Consider the following 20,790-nt stretch of genomic DNA (forward strand, 5'->3'; position numbering starts at 1 on the left):
ATGGCGGTTATGATATCGTTTAGTACCTTGAGCTTGGCTGAGGTGCACCCGTGACCAGCTCGGAAACCAGATTGCACAGCGGAGAAGGTACGGTGGGATTCAAAATGGTCAGTGGTCAGTGGTTTGTTAACCTGGCTTTCGAAGACTTTAGAAAGGCAGGGCAGGATGGAAATAGGTCTGTAACAGTTTGTGTCTAGAGTGTCACCGCGGCAGCTTCCCAATCTTTAGGAATCTCGGACGATACGAAAGAGAGGTTGAACAGACTGGTAATAGGGGTTGCAACAATGGTGGTGGATAATTTTAGAAAGAGAGGGTCCAGATTGTCTAGACCAGCTGATTGGTACGGGTCCAGGTTTTGCAGCTCTTTCAGAACATCTGCTATCTGGATTTGGGTGAAGGAGAAGCTGGGAGGCTTGGGCAAGTAGCTGCGGGGGGGGTGCGGACCTGTTGGCCGGGGTTGGGGTAGCCAGGAGGAAAATGTGGCCAGCCGTAGAGAAATGCTCATTGAAATTCTCGATTATCGTGGATTTATCGGTGGTGACAGTGTTTCCTAGCGTCAGTGCAGTGGTCAGCTGGGAGGAGGTGCTCTTATTCTACATGGACTTTACTGTGTCCCAAAACATTTTAGAGTTAGAGCTACGGGATGCAAATGTTTTAATGATGCACCATTCAAAGTGTAATTAATAACTTCACCATGCTCAAAGGGATATCCAATGTCTGCTTTTTTATTTTTACCCATCTACCAATAGGTGTCCTTCTTTGCGAGGCATTGGAAAACCTCCCTGGTCTTTGTGGTTGAATATGTGTTTGAAATTCACAGCTCAACTGAGGAATCTTACAGATAATTGTATGTGTGGGGTACATAAATGCGGTAGTCATTCAAAAATCATGTTAAACGGTATTATTGCACATAGAGAGTCCATGCAACTTATTATGTGACTTGTTAAACACATTTCTACTCCTGAACTTATTTAGGCTTGCCACAACAAAGAGGTTGAATAATTATTGGCTCTAGACATTTCAGCTTTTCATTTTTTATTGACATTTTTTTAAACATCTAAAACATAATTCCACTGTGAAATTATGGGGTATTGTGTGTGTATAGGCCAATGACACAAAATCTCATTTAATCAATTTTAAATTCAGGCTGTAACAAAACTACATTTGGAAAAAGTCCAGGGGTGTACTATCTGAAGGCACTGTATCAATTATTAATGTGTAGACAAACATGAATTAAAGCCAGACTAAGTCAGTGGCATAGATGGCACTATCCAAGCAGAAGCTAAATATTGTTGGTTGCATTGACAACCAACACAATTCAATATCAATAGCCTATTAACTTGTCGATAAGTTAACAAATATGTTGGATTCACATCTCCAACTCAACCAAATCTTTAAATGTTGATTTTTTGGTTGTGTTGTCAACCAAACAAAATTCAATATTACCTTTGTAATACAGTAAATAGCCTTACATTTAGGCTATCTCACAAACGAATGTTACATTCAACCTTAAACACATCCATGGCCACATCCATGGCCACATTTTGAGGTTACTGTAACTATACGCTTCTTCTTATGTAATCATATAAAGTGTGCATGTTCAAGATAGCATGCATAGGTCGTTGCAGGTCTGTAGAGATCTTCACACTTGCTGTAATAATCTGTGCATGATCTCAAACGAAAATTATCACTTGTACCTTGTACTTTTAATGTAATCTCAACTGCAGTCCAGGTCATTTGGTCCTACTATTAGATGAAACACAGTGATATCGCATGAATCTGTTTTATAAATGAAACAAATATCTGACATTGTATTACCAGTTGAACTTTGCTGTGCTTTTAAATGGTTGAGAGTGCAGTGATAACACATTGGTTATTCAAAAACCTTTGGCTGTCTTTTGAGTGAGTGAATATACTTTAGGTTGAAATCTCATTGATCAACATTTCAACCAAATATTACCAGATTATCCATGTTGAAATGATGTGGTGTGGCCAGTGGGTGTTCATATTTCAAAAAATATCTCTAAATCCCCAATACATTTTTAAACATTTTACTAGGCTAGTCAGTTAAGAACAAATTCTTATTTTCAATGACAGCCTATGAACAGTGGGTTAACTGCCTTGTTCAGGGGCAGAAGGACATATTTTTACCTTGTCAGCTCAGGGATTCGAGCTTTCAACCTTTCAGTTACTAGTCCAACGCTATATCCACTAGGCTACCTGCCGCCCCACATGTCATACAACTCTGCTCATCACTACTGGGACAACCCAATTGACTTGCCATAAGTACTATAAACAATGCATAACATTTTGTTTGCAATATAAAGGTCATTAGGCATTATGTTGTATCAATGATACACAGTTCAATATAACTGAAACATGTATGATGTATAACTATTTGTCACGTTATACTGTTTTTCATGGTTGCAAAGGCAAGGGATGCATATGCCACAGCAATTCAAGAACAACCCGTGTCCATTCACAAATGTTCCCATTGAAAACCAATGGGCATCTCTTAAACGGGGCATATCCCCCCTTTTACTACTGCTTCAGCTCTGCCATCCCCACATGGGAACAATTAGGCTGCGTAAGTTTGGCGAGGGTCCGTAGCAACCAGCTGCATCTGTTTTTGTTTACCTTTGCGCTCGCACCCGATAATGCCACGAGCACATCTGCTACTGTGCAACGTAACCGTGGTTACATGCATGGTTGACCCGTGATTTTGTAATTACCCTCCAAGCGAGATGAAGAGGCCCAGGGAAACCACCGAAAACCCCCACATCCCCTTCCTCCCCTCTCCCTCATTCCCCCCGTGGCATGAATCCCTATCCACCTCTCCAAAACATGTGAGGCAATGGCACTACAAGCTGTTCCACTGAGCTGTGAGCTGCTGAACAGGATCTCCAATCGACCTTCACTCAACATTGTGATACTCCACTGACTTCTGGGGGGGGGGGGGGTGTTGTGTGTACTTGTGTTTTCTGTGTAAACATCAAAATAAAAGTAGAGAAAATATGGCACAGCCAACATCTTTGTGTATGTTACTGTTATCTTTATGTAGTGTTGTTGTCTTGGATAAATGGTATTAGTCCTTAGGCTGCAGCAGAGTAGATTGAGTATGTTCATTGGTTTCACCAACCAGCCAGGCCTGTAGATATGAGGAAAAGCAGATGCACAGTAGGCTACAGAGCAATCTCAAGACATCCCACGTCAGTCCTTTACAGTAGAAGCACATCCACAGTTTCAAGAAATGATGACATAAGTGAAATAGGTTATGTAAGCACATCCAGATTAGTCACAGGTGCCTGGAAAATGTAATTGCACACTAGACTGAAGACGCCTGTGCATTGTTTCAACTCTCTCAAACTCAAAGGCTAAAATGTCTATGTCTATGTTGCAGTGCACTAACAAAACTACTACTGTAGAAGCTTTTTGCCCTTCTTTGAGAGTGGATGTTTTAAGTTGAACTTTATTTCTGTAAATATTCCAATAATTGTGTACATTTATTTATTCACCTAACACATTAAAATCCCTCTGAGAACATAGCCCATCAAGAAAGGGATTGTTTGCGATAGCAGTGAAGACCACGTATGGATCACTTCACAGCCGCAGTGTGGGGGCTGGGTGCCATCATGTTGAATATCTCCCAGATGTGCAAACCATATGCTTTGACTGAAATTAAAACACAAAAAAGACACACAAACACATGAAAGGGATTTTTTACTTTGTAAAGACAGTTAATAGTTTATACGGATACAATAATGGCAGAGAGAGGCCACATGGACGTAGGATACTGGTGGACATAATGGCAGAGAGAGGCCACATGGATGTAGGATACTGGTGGACATAATGGCAGAGAGAGGCCACATGGACATAGGATATTGGTGGACATAATGGCAGAGAGAGGCCACATGAACGTAGGATACTGGTGTACATAATGGCAGAGAGAGGCCACATGAACGTAGGATACTGGTGGACATAATGGCAGAGAGAGGCCACATGGACGTAGGATACTGGTGGACATAATGGCAGAGAGAGGCCACATGGACGTAGGATACTGGTGGACATAATGGCAGAGAGAGGCCACATGGACATAGGATATTGGTGGACATAATGGCAGAGAGAGCCCACATGAACGTAGGATACTGGTGGACATAATGGCAGAGAGAGGCCACATGGACATAGGATATTGGTGGACATAATGGCAGAGAGAGGCCACATGGACGTAGGATACTGGTGGACATAATGGCAGAGAGAGGCCACATGGACATAGGATATTGGTGGACATAATGGCAGAGAGAGGCCACATGGACGTAGGATATTGGTGGACATAATGGCAGAGAGAGGCCACATGGACATAGGATGTTGGTGGACAAAACGGCAGAGAGGCCACATGGACGTAGGATACTGGTGGACAAAATGGCAGAGAGAGGCCACATGGACATAGGATGTTGGTGGACAAAACGGCAGAGAGAGGCCACATGGACGTAGGATACTGGTGGACATAATGGCAGAGAGAGGCCACATGGACGTAGGATATTGGTGGACATAATGGCAGAGAGAGGCCACATGGACGTAGGATGTTGGTGGACATAATGGCAGAGAGAGGCCACATGGACGTAGGATACTGGTGGACATAATGGCAGAGAGAGGCCACATGGACGTAGGATATTGGTGGACATAATGGCAGAGAGAGGCCACATGGACGTAGGATACTGGTGGACATAATGGCAGAGAGAGGCCACATGGACATAGGATGTTGGTGGACAAAACGGCAGAGAGGCCACATGGACGTAGGATGTTGGTGGACAAAACGGCAGAGAGAGGCCACATGGACATAGGATGTAGGTGGACAAAACGGCAGAGAGAGGCCACATGGACGTAGGATGTTGGTGGACAAACCGGCAGAGAGAGGCCACATGGACGTAGGATGTTGGTGGACAAAACGGCAGAGAGAGGCCACATGGACGTAGGATGTTGGTGGACATAATGGCAGAGAGAGGCCACATGGACGTAGGATGTTGGTGGACATACTGGCAGAGAGAAGCCACATGGACGTAGGATGTTGGTGTACTTTGCGGCACTATCATGTTTCCTGCTCACAAGTTCATATGCCAGATGGGGACCAAAGGCACAAGGAAGTTTAGATTTTCTGCTTGACAGCCCATTGTATATGATGCATTTTACTGCGTAACAGTGCTTTGGTATAATGGATGGAGCCTCCAGTGCGTAGGATGAGGGCAAAATAACCAAGGTGTACAAAATGGATAAGGATGTTTCACTCAAATTTGTCATGACGAAGACCAATTAGATTTATTAACAGGATTTGGTTCACTATGAATGGTCAGGAAATGTTACCATAAATTATTTCTTAAAGTAATTATTTATTCATTTGGATGCTTTAATGAAAATTCTGGATAATAGGCCATGATACAATATCAATAAAATAGATCTATTCATTTAGACCTTTCACTTCAATCAAATGTGTATTTTTCTGTTCATTTTTTAAAAGAAAGAATAAATGAAATACCAAATTGAGGTCAAAATTACATAACAATGTAAAATACCTTCAGTTTTAGCAGAATTGTGAGCTTCCCTCTGGAAATACAACCCATTCATCTTTAAAATCAAGAGAAAATATGAACAATACCGCCCTCTTTTGTCCAATAAATTGACTGCAGCTACTGCAAAATCATACAGTTCCTCAAACGTGAAATGTAGACCAGATGGTTAGCTTAATTTATTTGATTAAAAACAAAAATAAGCCAGTACTTTATGTATTACTGTTTCAAAGCAGATGTTGGATTATGCAAGAAAACAGGAGCATGTTATTGTCTTTTACTATTTTACCTTGACTTTGAAATGTTCCTACGCAATAGTTTGCCAACATTACTCTCAGGATGCATAACCCTAAAATAATATGCACTACTGTATAATTGAGGGGTATGAAATCCACTGTAGGCTACTATCATTAGGCAATACAACACAATCAACCCATTTGTCCATGAATTGCAAGGAGATATAGTGTATCAAACAATATGCATTTCAGTAATATCACAAGAAAAATATTAAACATGATTATAATGAACTACAATTACAAATCCCAATGGATAAAACACCGTGAATGAGTTTCCATGACTTCTTTTCAGGCGTTTTAGTCCCACTTTTTAGTCCCACCACTGTGGGAGCTTTCCTCTTAGCATCCGTCCCTCAAGCTCCAAGCCATGTTGAATTGAGACATGTTTACTAAACTACAGGCTTGAATGTGTCTGGATAATGTCTGCCCTCGGGGCAGTGGCTGGCAGAGAGAGGTTGCTATGCTTCTGCCTTTGTAATCCCCCCTCAACAGTAGGCCTAGTGACCACCACAGCACCTTTCAAATCACAAACCAGCTGCCTAGTGCTTGCAATGCTACAAGTTTGCGTTACATAGGCTACTGTAGTTAGGCTACGTGCTAGTTAAGCTATAGGAACTAATGACTAGGGTTAGTGAATTGCAGTTAGGGTTGGTCTATGATAAGCTGCCTGCTACCTTTGTAACCAACCTGCAGCCAGGTCTTCACAGCAAGTGACTTCACTGACATTTTCAACCTCTCCCTGTCCGAGTCTGTAATACCAACATGTTTTAAGCAGACCACCATAGTCCCTGTGCCCCAAAACACTAAGGTAACCTGCCTAAATGACTACCGACCCATAGCACTCACGTCTGTAGCCATGAAGTGCTTTGAAAGGCTGCTCCTTTGAAATTGTATTTGTATTTATGATGGATCCCCATTCAGCTACTCTTCCTGGGGTCCAGCAAAATTAAGGCAGTTTATACAACTTAAAAACATTATAATGCATTCACAGATTTCACAGCACACTGTGTGACCTCAGGCCCCTACTCATCAATAAGCTAAGGTGCGTACGGCCCAGTACATCACTGGGGCCAAGCTTCCTGCCATCCAGAACCTCTACCCCAGGCAGTGTCAGAGGAAGGCCCTAAAAATTGTCAAAGACTCCAGCCACCCTAGTCACAGACTGTTCGCTCTGCTATCGCATGGCAAGCGGTACCAGAGCTCCAAGTCTAGTCTAGGTCCAATAGGCTTCTAAACAGCTCCTACTCTCAAGCCATAAGACTCCTGAACATCTAATCAAATGGTCACCCAGACTATTTGTATTGCCCCCCGGTCTTTTGCACCGCTGCTACTCTCTGTTGTTATCATCTATGCATAGTCACTTTAATAACTCTACCTACATGTACATATTACCTCAACTAACCACATTGACTCTGTACCGGTACCCCCCTGTGTATAGTTTCTCTATTGTTATTTTATTGCTGCTCTTTAATTACTTGTTACTTTTATTTCTTATTCTTAAACTGCATTGTTGGTTAGGGGCTCGTAAGTAAGACTTTCACTGTAAGGTCTACCTGTTGTATTTGGCGCATGTAACTAATACAATTTTATTTGAAAAAGGCTGGTCCCCTCCGTATCCGTGGTACTCGAAATGGCACTGTCAGTGGATGAGTTTGGGATTTTAGACCTTGGTACAGTCTGTGCTATCCGGGCCTCTCCTTTACCAAAGGACCATGCAGAGGATGGTGGGGTAGTTACTGTTTGGCCTGTCCAATCTGTGGCTTCTACGACCCCGTAGCACTCACTTCCGTCATCATGAAGTGCTTTGAGAGACTATTTGCTTACCGCCCCAATAGGTCCACAGACGACACAATCTCAATCACACTGCACACTACCCTAACCCATCTGGACAAGAGGAATACCTATGTAAGAATGCTGTTCATCGACTACAGCTCAGCATTTAACACCATAGTACCCTCCAAACTCGTCATTAAACTCGAGACCCTGGGTCTCGACCCCGCCCTGTGCAACTGGGTCCTGGACTTTCTGACGGGCTGCCCCCAGGTGGTGAGGGTAGGAGACAACATCTCCACCCCGCTGATCCTCAACACTGGGGCCCCACAAGGGTGTGTTCTCAGCCCTCTCCTGTACTCCCTGTTCACCCATGAGTGGCCATGCACCCCTCCAACTCAATCATCAAGTTTGCAGAATATACTACAGTGGTAGGCTTGATTACCAACAACAACGAGACAGCCTACAGGGAGGAGGTGAGGGCCCTCGGAGTGTGGTGTCAGGAAAACAACCTCACACTCAACATCAACAAAACAAAGGAGATGATCGTGGACTTCAGGAAACAGCAGAGGGAGCACCCCCCTATCCACATTGACGGGACATTAGTGGAGAAGGTGGAAAGTTTAAGTTCCTCGGCATACACATCACAGACAAACTGAAATGGTCCACCCACATAGACAACGTGGTGGAGAAGGCGCAACAGCGCCTCTTCAACCTCAGGAGCCTGAAGTAATTTGGCTTGTCACCAAAAACACTCACAAACTTTTACAGATGCACAATCGAGAGCATCCTGTCGGGCTGTATCACTGCCTGGTATGGCAGCTGCTCCGTCCACATCCGCAAGGCTCTCCAGAGGGTAGTGAAGTCTGCACAATGCATCACCAGGGGCAAACTACCTGCCCTCCAGGACACCTACACCACCCGATGTCACAGGAAGGCCAAAAAGATCATCAAGGACAACAACCACCCGAGCCACTGCCTGTTCACCCCGCTATCATCTAGGAGGCGAGGTCAGTACAGGTGCATCAAGCTGGGACCGAGAGACTGAAAAACAGCTTCTATCTCAAGGCCATCAGACTGTTAAACAGCCATCCCTAACATTGAGTGGCTGCTGCCAACATACTGACTCAAATCTCTAGCCACTTTTATAATAAAAAATTGGATGTAATAAATGTATCACTAGTCACTTTAAACAATGCCACTTTATATAATGTTTACATACCCTACATTACTCATCTCCTATGTACAGTGCCTTGCGAAAGTATTCGGCCCCCTTGAACTTTGCGACCTTTTGCCACATTTCAGGCTTCAAACATAAAGATATAAAACTGTATTTTTTTGTGAAGAAACAACAACAAGTGGGACACAATCATGAAGTGGAACGACATTTATTGGATATTTCAAACTTTTTTAACAAATCAAAAACTGAAAAATTGGGCGTGCAAAATTATTCAGCCCCCTTAAGTTAATACTTTGTAGCGCCACCTTTTGCTGCGATTACAGCTGTAAGTCGCTTGGGGTATGTCTCTATCAGTTTTACACATCGAGAGACTGACATTTTTTCCCATTCCTCCTTGCAAAACAGCTCAAACTCAGTGAGGTTGGATGGAGAGCATTTGTGAACAGCAGTTTTCAGTTCTTTCCACAGATTCTCGATTGGATTCAGGTCTGGACTTTGACTTGGCCATTCTAACACCTGGATATGTTTATTTTTGAACCATTCCATTGTAGATTTTGCTTTATGTTTTGGATCATTGTCTTGTTGGAAGACAAATCTCCATCCCAGTCTCAGGTCTTTTGCAGACTCCATCAGGTTTTCTTCCAGAATGGTCCTGTATTTGGCTCCATCCATCTTCCCATCAATTTTAACCATCTTCCCTGTCCCTGCTGAAGAAAAGCAGGCCCAAACCATGATGCTGCCACCACCATGTTTGACAGTGGGGATGGTGTGTTCAGCTGTGTTGCTTTTACGCCAATCATAACGTTTTGCATTGTTGCCAAAAAGTTCAATTTTGGTTTCATCTGACCAGAGCACCTTCTTCCACATGTTTGGTGTGTCTCCCAGGTGGCTTGTGGCAAACTTTAAACGACACTTTTTATGGATATCTTTAAGAAATGGCTTTCTTCTTGCCACTCTTCCATAAAGGCCAGATTTGTGCAATATACGACTGATTGTTGTCCTATGGACAGAGTCTCCCACCTCAGCTGTAGATCTCTGCAGTTCATCCAGAGTGATCATGGGCCTCTTGGCTGCATCTCTGATCAGTCTTCTCCTTGTATGAGCTGAAAGTTTAGAGGGACGGCCATGTCTTGGTAGATTTGCAGTGGTCTGATACTCCTTCCATTTCAATATTATCGCTTGCACAGTGCTCCTTGGGATGTTTAAAGCTTGGGAAATCTTTTTGTATCCAAATCCGGCTTTAAACTTCTTCACAACAGTATCTCGGACCTGCCTGGTGTGTTCCTTGTTCTTTATTATGCTCTCTGCGCTTTTAACGAACCTCTGAGACTATCACAGTGCAGGTGCATTTATACGGAGACTTGATTACACACAGGTGGATTGTTTTTATCATCATAAGTCATTTAGGTCAACATTGGATCATTCAGAGATCCTCACTGAACTTCTGGAGAGAGTTTGCTGCACTGAAAGTAAAGGGGCTGAATAATTTTGCACGCTTAATTTTTCAGTTTTTGATTTGTTAAAAAAGTTTGAAATATCCAATAAATGTCGTTCCACTTCATGATTGTGTCCCACTTGTTGTTGATTCTTCACAAAAAAATACAGTTTTATATCTTTATGTTTGAAGCCTTGAAATGTGGCAAAAGGTGCAAAGTTCAAGGGGGCCGAATACTTTCGCAAGGCACTGTATATACTGTACTCTATACCATCTACTGCATCTTGCCTATGCTGCACGGCCATCGCTCATCCATATCTTTATATGTACATATTCTTATTCATTCCTTTACACTTGTGTGTATAAGGTAGTTGTTGTGAAATTGTTAGATATTACTGCACTGTCGGAACTAGAAGCACAAGCATTTCGCTACACTCGCATTAACATCTGCTAACCATGTGTATGTGACCAATAACATTTGATTTGATTTGAGGTGGTGGTGCAGTCACAGTGGGATGTATGGTTGGCTTCACTTGAACAGGAATTTGGAATAATAACTGTAACAACTTATAGGGAGACATATCTCCCTCACTAACTTTAAACATCAGCTATCTGAGCAGCTTACCGATCGCTGTAGCTGTACACAGCCCATCTGTAAATAGCACATCAAATCTACCTACCTCATCCCCATACTGTTTTTATTTACTTTTTGCTCTTTTGCACACCAGTATTTCTACTTGCACATCACCATCTGCGCATCTATCACTCCAGTGTTACTTTGCTACTATGGCATATTTATTGCCTTCCCTCCTCGTGCCATTTGCACACACTATATATAGACTTTTTTCTATTGTGTTATTGACTGTACGTTTGTTTATTCCATGTGTAACTCTGTGTTGTTGTTTGTGTCGCACTGCTTTGCTTTATCTTGGCCAGGTCACAGTTGTAAATGAGAACTCGTTCTCAACTGGCCTACCTCGTTAAAAAAGATTAAATAAAAAAATAAAAGAACTGTGGTTTTGTCTCAGTTGTTGGGGATGAGTGGAAAATAACCTCAGATTTGTTTGCTGTCTTGGAATTGCAAATGTGTTGCCTCACTTCTACTTGTTGTCTCTCTGGATCTTACCCATGCTGTCCCACTTGTAGCATTTGTCCCTTTGAATTCCACCTGTTCAACTGTAACAGTCACTTCTTGGAATGGTACCTGATCTGTTGTACTAATTGCCACTGTTCCGGGAATTACACCTGCATCGTTTCACTTGCGGCAGTTGTTCCACCTGTGCTGTGTCACTTGTGATGGTTGTTCATTGGAATTCTACCTGTGCTGTGTCAGTTGTGATGGTTGTTCATTGGAATTCTACCTGTATTGTGTCAGTTGTGATGGTTGTTCATTGGAATTCTACCTGTGCTGTGTCACTTGTACTGGTTGTTTCTTGGAATTCCACCTGCATCGTTCCACTTGTGATGGTTGTTGCTTGGAATGCCACCTCTCCTGTTTCACTTGTAACTGTTGTTCCTTGGAATTCCTCCAGTCCTATTTCACTTGTAGTGTTTGTTCCTTGGAATTCCTCCTGTCCTATTTCACTTGTAGTGTTTGTTCCTTGGAATTCCTCCTGTCCTATTTCACTTGTAGTGTTTGTTCCTTGGAATTCCTCCTGTCCTATTTCACTTGTAGTGTTTGTTCCTTGGAATTCCTCCAGTCCTATTTCACTTGTAGTGTTTGTTCCTTGGAATTCCTCCTGTCCTATTTCACTTGTAGTGTTTGTTCCTTGGAATTCCTCCTGTCCTATTTCACTTGTAGTGTTTGTTCCTTGGAATTCCTCCTGTCCTATTTCACTTGTAACTGTTGTTCCTTGGAATTCCTCCTGTCCTATTTCACTTGTAGTGTTTGTTCCTTGGAATTCCACATGTTTTGTTTCACTTGCAATGGTTGTTCTTTGAAATTCCACCTTTGATGTTTCACTTGTAACAGATGTTCCTTGGAGTTCTACTTGTGCTGTTTCATTTCTATTGGTTGTTCCTTGGAATTCTGCCTGCATTGTTGCAGTTGTGGCAGCTGCTCCTTGGAATTCTACTGGTTCTGTTTGACTTGTAACGAACGATCCTTGGACGATCCTTGGCACTCTACCTGTGCTGTTTGTCTGTTGGTATTTGTCCTGTGTTGCTTTGTCTATTGTACTTGGAGTCATTGACGTCACATTACTCCAGTAGATAATGGGACCAGAGGTCTGTGTATGTGAGGAACTGGTGGGTGATGTATTTATTCCTGTTTCTTCAGCCTGAGTCCTCTCAATTGATGTTGTTTCTGGGAAGGTGGAGGTGCCCTCCTGAGATTTCTCTGTTGATTGAAACTGTTGGTCCATTGTTGAGTACGAGCTAAAGGGCACTGTGGTATAGGAAGCAGGGGTTGATGTAGTGTATGTCAAAATAGGGTCCAATGTTGTTGAAGTATGATCATATATAGGTGAGATTGATAGCAGTCTGGGGGACTCTGCAAAAAGGCAGAATTAAAAAACATTAGCTACAAAAGGACACTTTAAAGGCACAGGCTTGGATCAAGGAATCTGTTGAAAAGTAGTTTAAATGATTGATATTTATTTTTGAAGAATATAAGATTTAAATGCCTCATGAGCTTAGCACAACTGTCTTGCCCTATCATAACCCAATATATAGTTATATTACTCCATTGTTTACAAACAACAATGTAAACAAAGAATGTATAGCTTCAAAATATGTTAAAACTATCAAGTGAATTATATTTGAAAGGGGTTACATTACCCCAGCTCAATTCCTCAGCTGTATAACAAAACAAGTGGCAGGCCTGCTGTAGCTAACATGTTGCATATTTCTTGCTATTTTTATTTCAATTGTAAGAGTTACATCAGAGGCTTAATGTTGATCATAACGTTTCTGTCACTGTTACTGAGCACACCCTCACCTGTGCATGGCAGAGTATTCTCCATAGTCCAGTACATTTTGTGGTTAGTCTCCTTGAACGTGAGCACAACGTCTACCCTATAGAAAGGCTGTGCAAGCCGGTCGTCAGTGGGGCAGTTCTGTAAAAGACCATTTGATTTTATACAGTGCATTCGGAACGTATTCAGACCCCTTCCGTTTTTCCACATAAAGAAATCCTCCGCAATAATACCATATAATGACGAAGCAAAAACAGTTTATTTATTTTTGCTAATTTTTATTTTTTTTTTTATTAAAAAAACGTATTTACACACAAAAAACGTATTCAGACCCTTTGTTATGAGACTCGAAATTGAACTCAGGGTCGTCCTGTTACCATTGATCATCCTTGAGATGTTTATACAACTTGATTGTAGTCCACCTGTGGTAAATTCAATTGATCGGACATGATTTGGAAAGACACACACCTGTCTATATAAGGTCCTACAGTTGACAGTGCATGTCAGAGCAATAACCAAGCCATAAGCTCAAAGGAATTGTTCGTAGAGCTCCGAGACAGGATTGTGTCAGGGCACAGATCTGGGGAAGGGTACCAAAACATTTCTGCACATTGAAGGTCCCCAAGAACACAGTGGCCTCAATCATTCTTAAATGGAAGAAGTTTGGAACCACCAAGACTCTTCCTAGAGCTGGCAGCCCGGCCAAACTGAGCAATCGTGGGAAAAGGGCCTTGGTCAGGGAGGTGACCAATAACCCCATGGTCACTCTGGCAGAGCTCTAGAGTTCCTCTGTGGAAATGGGAGAACCTTTCAGAAGGACAAGCATCTCTGCAGCACACCACTAATCAGGCCTTTATGGTAAAGTGGCCAGACGGAAGCCACTCCTCAGTAAAAGGCACATGACAGCCTGCTTGAAGTTTGCCAAAAGTCACCTAAAGACTCTCATACCATGAGAAACAAGATTATTTGGTCTGAAGAAAACAAGATTGAACAGTAACATAACAAAATGTGGAAAAAGTCAAGGGATCTGAATACTTTCCAAAAGCACTGTATGATAAGTGTAGATAACTGTAGATTGCATTCATTTAGGTCAAAATGCTATGGCTCAGTCGGTTAGAGAAGAAGAAGAAGAAGAAGAAGATGAATATGGGCCATTTATCAGACGCTTTTATCCAAAGCGACTTACAGTCTTGTGTGCATGCTAGTACATGCAGGGTTGTGAGTGTGACTCTCACATCAGCCTCGTGTCACTATGAACTGTAAATCGCTTTAGATAAAAACGTCTGCTAAGTGGCAGACTTTACAGAAACACACCTACCTTGACCTGTAGGATAAGGGCAGTAGGGACGCTGATTTGGATAAAGTCATGGGTCTCATAGACAGTGAACTTCTCTGTCTGGTTCACAGAAACACTGCTAACTGTTAGGGAGTCACTCTCGTAGCCTCCTCTTTTTGTCAAACCCATGCGCCGTTTAAAAATGTGCACTATAGTGTCCTCTGCTGCTGGGCTGGACACTGACACAACTATGGACATTAAAAGTGAGGGTGTGTGAGGAGGTGGCATTACGTTGTGGGAATAGAGACACTTGAAATTAACATTACGTTTGTGTTCAATTTCATTCAGTGGTTGCAGGCATCAAAAAATGAGTCCATGAAAAAAAACTGGTACAGGTTTTTGTGGCAAGCTATCACTAGGAGACAATAGAGTGCATTGTGCATTGTGGCAATTGTTCTGCCAATACTACAGCACAACCTAATGTTTTAGTGCCCACAACTGTATCAATTTGTTTTGGATTTTCAGTCAAACTTGAAGGGATACAAGCTGCATAACTATCATGATATCATGCCTGTGACAGTTTATGACAGTGAAAAACACTGACATGGCTGACATATTTTAAACTACTTTTACATGTTATACATCATGGCATTATTGATATAAGGCACAATAAATGCCTTATGAGCTAATTATATAGACACTTATACATGACAAGTTAGTGGCTAATATGTTTACCTTAAAATACAATTTTACCCATCATTTATGACAAACATCATGTCACACTTGTGACAGTTCTAGGCTATAGCTTAAGTAGACTGATACCAGATGGTCTAAGCAAAGTAAATGATTGTTGCTTCTCGTGACCCACCATTTGGACAGGTAGCTTCCATACTGTAGGCATACTGTCCACTGACCAACTTCAAGGCAAGAAATTCCCCTGTCCTTTCCATTACCTGTCATTTCAAGTTAATTCAAGAACAAACAATTACAACAATCTGAAGTTGCCCATCCATTTGAGAACTACAATAAGTATTTTTCTTTTATGGATGGCCAAATAAGTCATTGAAATGCAAATAATTCTCCACAGTTCACCAACATTATTATCTTGGTGGAATCAGAATGGTGGACACAGCGATCAGGCTGGTTCCACTAGGCTGTAACATTATTGGTTTCCATTGTAATTTTTTGAATGGCCACAATGTGGCAGCTTACCGTCACTGGACTCAAGATTTCACTCCTCTTGCCTTGAACTGTGATGCTTGCTCCATTCATGACAGCGTATACCTGGATCAAGCTAGCATCCTCAAGGGCTACAATTAGATTACCCCTCAAGGAAAGCGACCATTGAAGCTGTAAACGGACAAATGCGTGCATGTGCACACACAACACGTACACACACACACACACACACACATGCATGCATACACACACAATGTTAGCACATTGTACGATCTGATTCATGCAGTAAATCAATGACTACACACACAGAGTGAACAGTGTATGTATAACTTGTTAACCTCATTGTTCCAGCTGTCCAGTGGGATCTGTCTGATCACCTGTGGGAATACTGTATGTCATTATCAGCTATGGTCACAATAACAATGATCATTGACAAAGATACCATTTGGTGCAGGATAATGGGCCTTTTATTCAAGGTATCGTAAACTTACATACAAAACAGCCACCTCCCTGCCCAATCCCAATCCCAATCATCCACACACACACATACACACATGCACGCACAAACACACACACACACATACACACACATACACACGCGCGCGTTAAATACTTTATTTGAATTCACAGAGATATTGCTGACGTACATCACTGAATTGTAACGCTTTACCTGGATGTAGTCTGGATCACACTGAATGTGTTCTCTGTTGGGTGGTGCAGGAACCATTGGACACTTCATTATGAAGCTGTGAGTTCGACCTCCAAACCGGTTGATTCTTTTCACCAAATTCAGCACAAGGACATTGTTGCCATGCTGCTAGGATGTAACCATCACACAAAACAGAAAGGGGTTATACTGGGTCCGGCAAAGGTAGCCTAATAGCTACAATGTATCTTGCACACATCCCATCACAAATGTAAACACATTTGAGCATTGGCTGAAGGGAGTTTCCACCACTGTTAATTCATGTCTGATGAGTAGTGTGCAAGATAACACTCAATTAATAATAATAATAATAATTTATTGCATTTGTAAAGAAGTTTTAATTACAAGATCATCTCAAAGTGAATAAGGAGGAAGGGTGCCGAATCGGGACGTAGCCAAAGTCCTACATTGCTGCTATCTTACCTGATGTTGGACAAAACAGCCATTGTACATAACTCTAAAGATGTAGTTCTTGTCAGGATCTTTGTGTAGTGAGAATCCACATGCAGACAGCTGGAGGTTCAGCAGATCCAGGAAGGCAAGGCTGATTACTGAGGACAAAGGGATGAAAAGGCATTACAAAACAAACGTTAGGGCAATACGTCATAACAATGCAGTCTAATCTTGATTGTGACACAACTGCTCATGTAGAATACAAAATGTGAAATGTTCATGAAACAAATATGTGATGTAGCTTAATGCCAAAAGGTATATTTGAAAGCTGTAACATAGCTGGTACCCAGCAGGCAAAACTGTGCAAATCTGGTTGAATTGACATAACAACGTCATTACAACCAGTTAATGGTTGCAATGACATCATTTCAACCAGTTTTTCCCGCTGGGTAGATTATTAGGTTATTAATTAGTTAAATTGGGATAGTAACCTTGAATTCTTAGGGCCCCGGAGAGCCAGAGTCTCAAGCCCTCCATCCTCATTCTGTGGACCCACACCTCCATGTACTCTGAGAAGCATTCCACATCTCCCTCTGAAAATAAGTTTAATTTCAGTGGGTTGGTTCTAGTGTTTCCAAAGCTACCTGTAATTTTCCAAAGTTATCGGAATCTTATGTAATTTTGGTCATTAACAAGCAATCTATGGCAATCTATGGTAACTTGGGTAATTTATACTTGAATAAAAAAACGATATGTGTATACACTACCAACTCCCTAAATTGCAATATTGTGTATTCTACTATTCTAACTCCCAACAGTAAGTTGCGACTTTTTTTCACAAGGCCCCCTGATGATGTGAGGCCCCAGGGAATGAATTGCCTTGGTGGCCTAATGGTAAGTGAAAAAATCATCTAATCAACAATGTCATTATTAGGTGTGCTTGCAGAAAGCAAAGCCAAACTTTAGAAACTGTTCATACTTCTTTTTATTTCACTGGAAATAAAGCCACTAGCTCCAAAACTCTTAAACCTACCAACACCAAAACAACTTTAAAACGTGCAGGCTGGCACTGGTGTGTACTTGAAAAAATATATTTTTGATACTACTAATACTTTGGACCCTATAACCATATTTGCATACATCTCAGTGCATTTCAGAGGCCATAGACCTGGATGGGTACATTTCAGAGGTCATAGACTTGAATGGGTAAATGTTGACATGTAACTAGTCTTCAACAGTTTAAGCTAGACATGCCATTCAAACTTTAAAATGTGCAGACCGGTCTGGAATAGGTTCCTTGTATACAGATTTTGATACCATTTATACTTTTTTGAACTATAACCATTTAAAATGTGCTTAAAAGCTCCATAGGCCTGAAAGGGAAGTAATTGGTTTCGCCACTGCCCTTGAACCGTTGAAGCTACTAACACCAAAACAACTTTAAAACGGGCAGGCTGACTGTCTTCAGGTTGCTTGAAAAACATTTTAAAAATTGATACTACCTATACCTTTTCCACTACAACCACATTTGCATAGATCTCAATGCATTTCAATTGCCATAGACTTGAATGGGAAACATTCAGGCCTTCAACCGTTTAAGCTAGAAACGCCACACAAACTTTAAAACATGCAGACCGGTCTGGAATAGGTTGCTTGTATACAGCTTTTTGATACCATTTATAATTTCTGAACCATAACCAGAGTAGATTCCCCATAATTCACACTCTGACTATAACCATTTTAAATGTACATAAAAGCTCCATAGGCTTGAATAGGAAATATTTGGATTCGTCACTGCTCTTGAACTGTTACAAACTGCTACAAACACCAAACCAGCGTTGACATGTACGTGGGTCTATACACCAATTAGGTGCCTTTTCAGTGGTGCAGTGTTTCCCAAACTCAGTCCTTGGGACCCCAAGGGGTGCATGTTTTGTTTTTTGCACTACACAGCTGATTCAAATAATGTATGGGCCTAATAGTAAAGACGTCATTGAGCAGTAACAATTCATTACATTTTAATGTGGCACGAGCACAACCAGTCGTGACATTTTCATCTGATTGTCAAAAAGAAATCACTTCAGAAAGTGAGCTACCGGGGGCTTTATACTGACTTCACAACCATTTTAAAAAGGAGTAAAAGCTCTATAGACTTCAAAGGCCACATTTGGATTTGCCACTGAGGTGTTTACGCTACAAGCAACAAAACAAAGTTCAAATGCAAACTGACTCAACTTCGATAGCTTCAAACACAGCTTTTTGTTCAAATTCATGGTACTTCCAAAACTATAAAACTTGTTGTATGGCAGAATGCAGGCTTCATGATTCTAAACTGAAGGGACTGCCACAGATACATTTGATAGCTTCGAAACACATTATATGGCTTATGTGCTATAGTACTCACTCTAGCACACTATACTAGCCTACTATAACCCACTATAATAACTCCACAGCAACAAACCATCAAAAATAGGTCACTATAACTAACACATAGCCTATGAAAACCCTATTACTACCATGACTACTCCTATAATTAATACTGCCATCACCACCACTACTATTTCACAACCATAAATATTTCAAGACTACCAAACACACCACATTTACTTCAGTAAATGTACTTTTCTAGGTTTCAATTAACTTTGCAACTCTTCCAACTATTGACTTTTTTCACAACTGACACCAGTTTGGCGACAAAACTGTTACAACATAGACATATATATTGACATAGTAAAATAAATAAAAGTGTGTACAAAAAATAAAGGATATTTCATGCTGAAACCCTCATATTAAACACCAATAGTATTCACGAAATTGGTGGTTTAAATTTAGGATCATTTTTTACAGCTTTGTCATTCTATTTTTATTTTTGTAATAATCTTATTTGCTAATAATATTTATTTGACATATTTTAAATATGATAAGGCCACACAGAAGGCCAGCGATAATTGCATCTGAAGTACCCAAAAGGGTCACTATGTCATCTGATAAAATACAAATAAAAACGTATTACCAAAATGCTGGTCGTTTATTGGTAAACTTAGAAAGTTTTCAGTAATATACCCTCCCTTTGCAACCCTAGTTAGTTATGTTTCCTGCCTCTCAGTTGTCCAATGTCACTGACATACAATTCTTACATAAAACTAAATACAGCTTAGAAAGGGAAAAACCTTCATAGATAAATTAACCATACCTGTTAATGTTGCTGGTGGGTTCCCCATCCAGTCTCTTTTCTGAACTTTCAGGACACCCCCTTTGATAGGCAGGACAAAACAACTACAGAAAACAAGGCAGAATAGTTGAGACAAATATGGTAGTCCTACTGTCAAATAAATCAATAGTCCCTCTTGTAAAAAAATAAATAGTTTAATTTGAAGTCTTCAAGCATTCCTGTGTAGATAAACAGATTATACAAAACATGCAGGCCAAGACATTATCTAACATACAGCAAATAGCCATTTTGGCATAAAATCTAATAAAGAATGACTTTACACCTAGGCCAAAGTTATAGCCTAAAATATTGGTAATAAAGAAACACAAATAAAAGTAAGTATCAATTTTAAACTTCAGTACTTACATAGTAAGGATGACACCAAGCATAGTCCAATCCATGGCACTTTGTGATTGAGGTAAGCAAACTGTTGTTGCATGGGTTTTTATTGGTGCAGTGCATTCTCAGCTGTGTTTGTCTTGAAATATAACACGTAAATACCAGGGAAATGAAAGCAAAGGATCAGAGCAGTCACCAGATATATCCAAGTGTGAAAATTCACCTGGGGCCTTTGAAGAATGTAAAGGGCGAAGTGATTATGACAAGCCAGGTGTAGTAGGGCTACACCTGTAGGGATGTTTTGATACTTTACTTTACTAAATCTCATTGCTTAACAGCATGTACAAAGTTAAGCAATATGTTTATATTTGTGATCATAATCTCAATAAAGTATAGGCAAAGGCATGATTCAAGAATAAAGTGGACAATTCTCTCAAATTCATTTGCCGACTGAGTCAATTTTGCATAAAAGGAACATAATCTACACTGCATCTATTGATAAATGTAGCGTATATGGGAGCAGTGGCGG

At 41.0% G+C, this 20,790-nt stretch overlaps 1 protein-coding gene across 1 annotated transcript; it reads right to left on the reverse strand.

Moving 5' to 3' along the window:
- Positions 1 to 3,595: 3,595 nt before the first annotated feature.
- Positions 3,596 to 20,311, reverse strand: ciroz (ciliated left-right organizer protein containing ZP-N domains). Its single transcript, XM_090185813.1, has 11 exons — positions 20,289 to 20,311; positions 19,905 to 19,987; positions 17,203 to 17,304; positions 16,742 to 16,869; positions 16,283 to 16,429; positions 15,951 to 15,989; positions 15,646 to 15,783; positions 15,302 to 15,386; positions 14,476 to 14,672; positions 13,181 to 13,298; positions 3,596 to 3,672 (listed from the first exon to the last, which is right to left on the reverse strand). The coding sequence occupies exons 1-11, from the start codon at positions 20,309 to 20,311 to the stop codon at positions 3,596 to 3,598; spliced, it is 1,137 nt and encodes a 378-aa protein (XP_090041939.1).
- Positions 20,312 to 20,790: the final 479 nt, after the last annotated feature.

The sequence above is a fragment of the Oncorhynchus mykiss genome, chromosome 9 (assembly GCF_057628025.1).
Source record: "Oncorhynchus mykiss isolate SJ-2025 chromosome 9, ASM5762802v1, whole genome shotgun sequence".
NCBI classification, from domain to species: domain Eukaryota; kingdom Metazoa; phylum Chordata; class Actinopteri; order Salmoniformes; family Salmonidae; genus Oncorhynchus; species Oncorhynchus mykiss.

Excerpts from the sequence above, each read along its gene's own strand:
- ciroz (XM_090185813.1), bottom strand. The coding sequence starts at position 20,311 with ATGCTTGGTGTCATCCTTACTAT. Across the intron at positions 15,784-15,950 it reads TGGACAGCTGGAACAATGAG|CTTCAATGGTCGCTTTCCTT; the intron begins GTTAACAAGTTA and ends GTCCGTTTACAG. Across the intron at positions 14,673-15,301 it reads GGAAGCTACCTGTCCAAATG|TGTCCAGCCCAGCAGCAGAG; the intron begins GTGGGTCACGAG and ends TAGTTGTGTCAG.